This window comes from Enoplosus armatus, chromosome 7 (genome assembly GCF_043641665.1).
Source record: "Enoplosus armatus isolate fEnoArm2 chromosome 7, fEnoArm2.hap1, whole genome shotgun sequence".
NCBI classification, from domain to species: domain Eukaryota; kingdom Metazoa; phylum Chordata; class Actinopteri; order Centrarchiformes; family Enoplosidae; genus Enoplosus; species Enoplosus armatus.
In genome coordinates this window covers 11975056-11983212 of record NC_092186.1, presented here as the reverse complement: position 1 = coordinate 11983212, position 8157 = coordinate 11975056, and the positions used below count along the sequence as shown (strand labels likewise).

Here is an 8157-nt window from a genome sequence, read left to right as displayed (position 1 = left end):
TTTACCATAAATGTGAGTCTCCTTGGTTGGACTTTCCTCACTGTACATTGATGGGATGACAACACATTTGGGCTCAATAGGTGGTGTAGCGACAGTCCAATAGGTCCTGCAGGCTTAGGAAGGATAACTTGTGGACATTTAGCAGTTCCCCAAACTGGTGCCTGAAAACATAACCACACGTCCTCAGGCCTTTATTTCTACACAAGCAACTGACCAGTACGAGGAAAATATATTGAACACTGAAACTGCAACTTTTCACATGGTGTAAACAGGATAGTGTGTGTGGATGCATGCATGGCATCTGAAATTTTCAGAATCTGACCTGCATGCTAAATGCAAACAACCTTCTTCACCTTGCTGCTCCCTTGCGGCTCTGGATTTGTCCATGAGTAAGGCAGCTTAAATTATTATTTTTTATTATTACATTAAAGTTAATAGTTTTTTTTGTGGGCCACTTGATTCTGAAGATGATACAAACTCAGCCAAATGGGTCACTCCAAAGTCTGGGATCCTGTAAGAAAAACAGCCTCATGTTTTTCATGCTCCCCTGTTGGAGTAAAAATGGCTTCACATTGCCCTCTGGTGGGCTTCAGTGGACTCTCCTGCTTTGCAGAGACCTCTGGCCTAGACGCAATATTTACACACCCTAAAAGCAACTGAACATACCATGCAAGCTGGCTTTGGTTCTTACTTTAAGATTCAGGCGTGAATCTTAACAAAAGTCCATGGTTGGGAGGATCCGACAGTGTTCTGGTTCCTGTCTAACAATAGGAAACGAGGCTGAGCTGCTGCTGGCTGGTCTCCACAGGATGTGGCCTGGCTGGGCAGCAGCCAAACCTCCTCTCCTTCAGAGCCACACAGTTAATGTTATGAAAGCTGTAGCCACACAAAACTGCTTTGTTCACTACCATTTCCTAGTAGAAGACTTGTATCCATGAATTATAATCCTGTAGTTTTTAAGTCTTACTTGATAAGTCACAGGGTACGATTGTGCTTCATATATTAAGATATTCCTTACTTTTTTTCAGCAGGGTTTACTTTCACAGTCTCTTTTACACTAATCAGATGAGCCAAGGCCCACATTACCACTACTGTTGCTCTTTTATTGTGTGGATCATGAAAAGTATTACAGGAAAACATATTAAAATGCACTCAAATATATTAATTAATGTTGGTGTGGAGAGGAAGAGGGAAAAGCTATAACAAAGAAAGCCAATAAAAGTAATTATAAAAACACTGTTAAACAGTCGGGAGTCTAATTATTCTTACCTTGAGGGAAATTAAAATATCTGACAGTTGCATCTACTCTAATTGCCATGATCACAGGAGTTACAAGCCACTTTGTGCTCATTCACCACTTCTCATCAATAAAACACAGACCTTGAAACACCACAAAACTCACATTTGGTTAGATTGTTATGTAACACATTATGTCATATTAGATACTCTGGAGGCCAAAATCAATGGATGTGCAAAGATCAGACAGTTAGGTATTAACTCACATCAGGGGCTGAATGCCACACTCCACAACTCACATGTATGCGTGTGTGTGCACTGGATTCATTGAACTTGCGTGACCCACATACAGAACGTTTACCATTTATCACTTCCAGACAAGACAGCAAACAACAGCCAGATTGTCATGTGGCGGAAGACTGCTGTTTGCGTCAACATTAAAGCCCTGCAGCCATTTTCTCTGAAAAAACATGATGTAAAAATCAAAACCTTTGGAGCTTTCCAGACAATCTTATTTTGTCTTAATGTGTTGGGGGGGGGGGGGGGGCAATATGACTACAGACATGTGGCAAACAACGGCTTACACACCGTTGTGGTGTTTCTCTTATTATAATTTAACTTCATCATGAGTGTTTTTTGAGTGAAAACTTGAAATGTGACTACAGCTTTTTTTTTTTAATTTCCATCCAGTTACATTGGCTTGCACAGGAAGGCGTATGGAAACTGGCTAACTGATCATTTGGTAACCAGTGTCATATGAGAAAATGAATAGATCGACTGCAACACACTTTATGTTGCTTATAAATTGAGAACTTCATGCAGGAGTCTTCCCAGGTTATTCTTTATTATACTATAATGCAAACATTCAAAGGAATTTGATGTGAGAACATTCAAAGGAAATGCAGATTGTTTAACAAGATGCTTATTATACGTTAATGTTTCAAATCTTAAATGCTCCTAAGTAATTCAGAGAAAGGCCTACTTTTTATCTGATAATCTTTCATCAGATTACAGTTACCAGAGGTTTGCACTGTAATCATCATGCAAAAAGCAGCCTCCTGTCAAATTACCTTGGAGCATTCATAGACAATAGGAAACCTTAGTGATTAATACAGTTTACAAAGCTGATGGTACACACTCTGATAACTGCAAGACAAGTGCTTTCATTGACTTAATCTTAAGTTCTTTTAAACTTTGGAGTTAAGACAACATCTGTGACATCTCCTGTACATTATGCGATACCTCGAACACAAACCCTTGACTGGACTGTCTCTCTGTGTTTCACTTCATCTGGCTACAGAGGCCAATGGTTTTATCTGTAGCCGTCACTAAGAAACACTGAGGGGTGAGTTCAAGCTCAAGAGGTTGACAGTTGAGATATGTTTTCAGAGTACAGGAGAGCCTGAAGGCAACATTAGTGCAAGTTTTGAGGGTTTATAGTATTTCTACTCATCCAATGGTTGACGTAAGAGATGCCAGAGAGCAGCTATAGAACTACATGTAGATGTGGCAGTGTATTGATTTCAGTCTGATTAAAAAAAATTAAAAAACAAACTGTATAGTATTATGTTATATCAGTAACATATGTTGGTTACAATGAGGACACCCCTATCCCCTACTGAACACAGAGACCCCTCCGTGTAAGACTGGTCGGATGGCAAATGCACGGCTTGACTTGAAACCTTCTTATTTCATCTTCTCCAGGAACGAACGCACATCCAGTGGATTGTAGCCCCAAGGCCCCATCGCACCCTTGGGAACACAGAGCAAGGAAAGTTAAAGACTCATAACGAACAACCTTTTCATTTAGATACCACTTTAATCAGAATCAGAAAGAACATACCAACATAAGACATCAGAGACATGTCTGTGCCATGTGAGAACATGTAATTCTACTTTTCTGGCTCTGCTGACGTGAGTCTGGCTCCATGCCAAGAATTCGAGTGTTGTGTCTGTTTCTTTCAGTGCTCCGTCTCACGCGATATCATGAGAAGAGATATTGTGTAGGGACCTTTACACTCACAATGCTGGTATTGCTTCTAATCACGCGATTGCATGAGAGGAGCAAACCAGATCACATAAAAATAAAAAGTACAGGAATTTGTTTTGGTGTCAGTGGGTGCACAGATCTCACCTTGTAGATAACTTTACCAGCCTGCAGCACGTACAGCCTCTCAGGCAGAGCGCCATATTTTATGGCAGTGATATTGTTCATTTCATCCACGACCACCGGACACAGGGGCTCCTTTTGGACCAGGATCCGTGCTGCAGACAGCCTGTCCTCCAGGCTACGGTGCTGGTTGATGTCAAAGTTGTTGGTAAAGGCCCAACCGTCTGACACAGATATAAAGAATGTGATTTAACTGGAGTGACACTGAATGCAGCAGGACATCAAAATTAAGGAGCATATAATGAATCCTGTTTTATGTTTGTTGCATTACGAGTTAAAGCAGTTTTATTAAGGTGAACAATCGACTGTTGTCAAAGAAAACATCGTAGTTTATAGTTTTAACTCATCATCGTACTAAATGATGTATAAGGATGTAAAGTGGGGACGGCCATTAATAAATATAGATTATAGTGTATATTTGAGGGGAAGGAAAATAAAGCACTTCAAGGCACACATCCATCTTCAAAACATTTATATTATTATTATAGTATATTTTGTCCAATGTGCACTTTTTTGTATTTCAGTAAAGTGCTGATAAATAAAGTTTGCTTGCTCTCTTGCTTGACCTTCCACTTAAAGACTTTGGAAGCATACTTTGTCGTCGACAAATAGATTTAATGATGATGATGATGATGAAGTTGACTTCACCTGGTGACTTTCACTCACCTGTTGAATGTGCTTCGGCGATGTAGACCACAAGAAAGTCAGCCACATCGCTGAAGTCCTTGACGAGTTGCTTGAACTCCTCAAGTTTGTAGATAAACGGGGGTCAGGTGCAGCTTCCAAAGCTCAACACCAGCGGTCGGTCGTCTGCAGAGAAAACACAGCTCATATTTGAGGAGAACAGAGAGACATACGACAGCACCAAAAGCATGAAAGCTTGAATCTCGAAACGCACCTTTTAAATACTTGCAGATACTTGTTTTCTCTCCCTCCATGTTGAACACAGGTGTGTCCGGAGCTTCTCCTCCCCCGAAAGCCTCTTGTCCGAGGGACAACCACATGTGCTGAGAGACGGTTTTCATGAAGTTTAGTGAGGTAAATGTCAGACCCCAATCTTCATACTTAAAGTTGGGATTCTGGGTCATGGTCGTCTTTTCACCCATCCTGAGGATTATCATCTTGGTGAGGCTTGGTGAAATAAAATGCATGACCCTGGTTATGATATTGAGTCCTATCATAACGCAAAACAAGCATACCATCGTCAAATAGACCATTAGTCTTTGCAAAAACATGCTTGCTCCTTGGTGGTGAACTCCCATTTTCACAGCGTCTCTTGCAGAACTGCCATCGGATTGTTAAACATGTCGGTTGACGCCCACTCGGCTCAAGTTTGATAACAGCTGCCTTCAATGCCTCTTAGAGAGCTCGTACTTTCTAGATCGCAAGCAGCAAACGTGCCATGCAAAGTAAGGGTGAGTTCGGTTTCCCTTAAATTGTTTATTTCCTACGCCCCCCCCCCCCTCCCCGTTTGATCCGTACATCAATGTTCACGTTTTCATCTTACCTCACCTCCCACAAATCGTGATACTTCAAGGTCTCCCTGTTGGAAGAGACGACAAAAGGAATTAGCCCTATCACATAAAGTAGAAACATAGAAGTTGATCAGTCCCGTGACAACGGGGAAAATGGCATTTGATATCCAGGGACAGGCCCGATTTGTGTCCTCAACACCTCGTGATTCGCTCAGATAACAGTTGGAAACTCTAACTGTTGACGTTTTGATATTTCCCCTAAAGTTTGCATAGCTGTCAAAACGTCATTTAGTTTACCTGTTAACGTTATACTGCAGCTGGTTGCATCCGCAGAGGTATTTTTTTTAATCACACAAATGTTCACTTATCCACCCGAAATATTTCAAAGTTTGAAACCAAGATTTTAATTCAATATCTCGTTAATAGAAGGAAGAGTCCCACCGGCCTATTTACAAGCCACAACACTGGTTATCTCCACCACTGATTTAGCGTCATCTCTTGCAATAACTCGAAGCTACAAGAGGTCTATAACAGAGAGACCACCGAACTAACCCACAGAGATTAGCTTTAGTTTAGTTTTCATAAAGGCTTTCTGGCAGAAAGCCTTGAAGGCAAACTTCTCCCACGTGCCTCGTGCAGGTCAGGTGTACATGGACTTTTCACAGAAATCCTGTGTCACCGCTCACGCACACTGCACAGATCGCAGATAGGCTAATATGCAACTTCCCAAGTAACAGCCAAGGTGCATTAACAAAACAAACCCCAGTGCGAATCAAATGATTTTCATTGTGAATTAGAAAATGGTCGGCGGGCCGCCAGGCACCCTCAGCCAGCGGGCCATAACTTCAGAATCACTGGTCTAGACCATGAAACCAGCTTTAAATCTCTTTGTACACTCACTTCCCACAAATGAATTTGAACCTGTAATGGACACTAACATGATATGAGCCAACAGCTGTTGTACATGATTTACTTCCTATCCTTCTCTCCTTGACTTGCCTCACGTCCTTTCCTTGCCAGCAGTACTTGTCCCAGGCAATGTGTGCACTGTACTTGATACGTACTTATGCACTTTTAAAGCACAGCGAGTGGGAAGAACTGCGAGGGTCAATAGGAGTCCATGGCTCATTTTTGCCACAGGCCCCTTATCTGCCCATATTATCCAAGTTACTTCCTCCAAGGCAGGTGACAAGAGGAGAAAAAACATGCAAGAATAAAAGAATTGGGAAACATCCCAACACTTCAAGGAACGTGCAGGCAATTTTAAAACAACTTTAATGACTTGAAAGTTAAAGATGTGGATTCTATACATTTCTTTTACTTCTACGCTGCATGTCGAAAAATAGGCAAAATATGTAACAGAGTCCTATTGCATGTAAACAGTGTGTATACTAGGCTTATGGAAAAGGCTGTAAGTATTAAAATTACGCGTGGCAGTCAGGATGTTGTATATCTGTATCTGTTCACTACTTGTTGTTGATTAGTGGCTATTTAGATCCTGTAGGACATGGTTTCTAAACTTCTTTAATGAAAATAAAACAGCATGACGTTAAGGTCAGTGAAGGAACATGTAGTTACATGCCAAAAATAACACTTATTATCCACCGCTTAAACTGTCAGCCTCTCTCTCTTTATCCTGCTGAAGGGCATATCTCAGTAACTCTGGTCGACCATGCTACGCCATCTACAAGCATTCATATTTCCAACAGCACACAAAGGCAGCATCAGATCCAGTTATTCCGTCGCGCATTTCCGCATTTTGCAGCCCAGACTTCACATTGTGCTAAAAGTAAACCCCCCACCACACGTCTTCCACAACATTCAGAAACTTTCACCTGACAGTTTGTTTCACCGCCTTGTATCTGCATAATGATAACAACAACCAGCAAGTGTGTTGTTACTGACAGTGTCAACTCTGACACCTTCCATGTAAAGCCCACTAGATGGCGCTACAGAATAGCATTTTCTACATAAAAAATGTTGCTCAAGATGAACACTAGCTCTCTCAACACTGGGTATATCATAGGAATTTAACGCGTGACTACGAACATTGGGAAGACTTTCTTTATTTTAAAATGTAGCCGGTTTTTACTCAGAAAGTACAATTTTAAATCCAGTTTTCCAAAGATATCCAGGGGATAGTTTTGAGCAGTAGTTTTTCGTCCCTACACATTTTTCAGTGCAGTGAATCAGACGTAATGAACCATGATCCAAACAATAATTCAGTGAATCATACAGTTGAAATAATGTATAGCTCAAACAAAACAACAGCAAATGCCGAACAAAATGCCTCTCAGTGTGTGGATTCCGCTATACTAGCTCTGTTAGTTCCTTACACCATTTCATTCACGTTTTCTGAGGAGGACTGTGTGGAAAATATCCAATCAATAACCTAAACTATGTCGTCATGTTCTTATGGATCTCTCTATGCCTTTTAAAACGGGATGGAAAACAAATAGAACATATATGATGACAGCTGCAGTAATGTGAGTGCATAGGCTACATTGTCTCATAAAAATCGCAATATGAAAGTCCAAAAATAACTGTTTGTAGCATAATTACTTGCAGTTTTTCCTAAATAGTCTATGTGGTATAAAACACGGAGTTTGAGCGACATCTCCGAAATGGCACTTCGGTTTTATAGTCCCTCGATACATGCTTTAAAACAAAGCAGAGCAATGTCTGATGTGATCTGATGCAGTGTGATAACGCACTGCACCAGAGCCTGGAGAACACCGCTGCTGAATGGCCTGTTTTTACATTTTTTGGACATCGAGCTTTGAAGGCTGGTGACACGCCAAGCTATCGCAGCACACGCGCATGCAGGAGCTCGCAAACTTCACATCCAAGCTCAGAACTACAAACACAGCCCCGTCCTGAGCCAGATCTTATCCTCCCACAGAAACACGGACACGGTCTCCATTGGTGCTGCAGCGGAGCTATCGGGTGTCAATCAGCGAGAGAGAGAGAGAGAGAGAGAGAGAGAGAGAGAGAGAGAGAGACGCATGGGATGCTGATCACTGATCCTCACTGAGAGGATGCTATCGATCAGGCTGGCAGATGCTTTCCCCTCCAGTTTGATAGACATGCTGATGTGCACCATTAGACCTTTTCTGCTCCTCATTGGGTAATAGGATAAGGTAGGTGTTACCAAGTGAAGTGTAATGGTTTTGTGCAATGTGTTGACTCTTCCTGTTCAAGTGGATGCCTGGTTGCACGGGCTAAAACAAACCGCTTGTCCTCCTGCTGATGCAGTTTGCAGTGATTTACTTGTTT

The 8157-nt window shown here is 41.6% G+C and overlaps 1 protein-coding gene across 1 annotated transcript; it reads right to left on the bottom strand.

Annotated features, from left to right (window-relative positions):
* Positions 1-2061: 2061 nt before the first annotated feature.
* dio1 (iodothyronine deiodinase 1) lies at positions 2062-4687 on the bottom strand. The gene is made up of 4 exons (XM_070908788.1): positions 4305-4687; positions 4073-4216; positions 3371-3570; positions 2062-2988 (listed from the first exon to the last, which is right to left on the bottom strand). The coding sequence occupies exons 1-4, from the start codon at positions 4666-4668 to the stop codon at positions 2923-2925; spliced, it is 774 nt and encodes a 257-aa protein (XP_070764889.1). The 5' UTR covers positions 4669-4687; the 3' UTR covers positions 2062-2922.
* Between the last annotated feature and the right edge of the window lie 3470 nt (positions 4688-8157).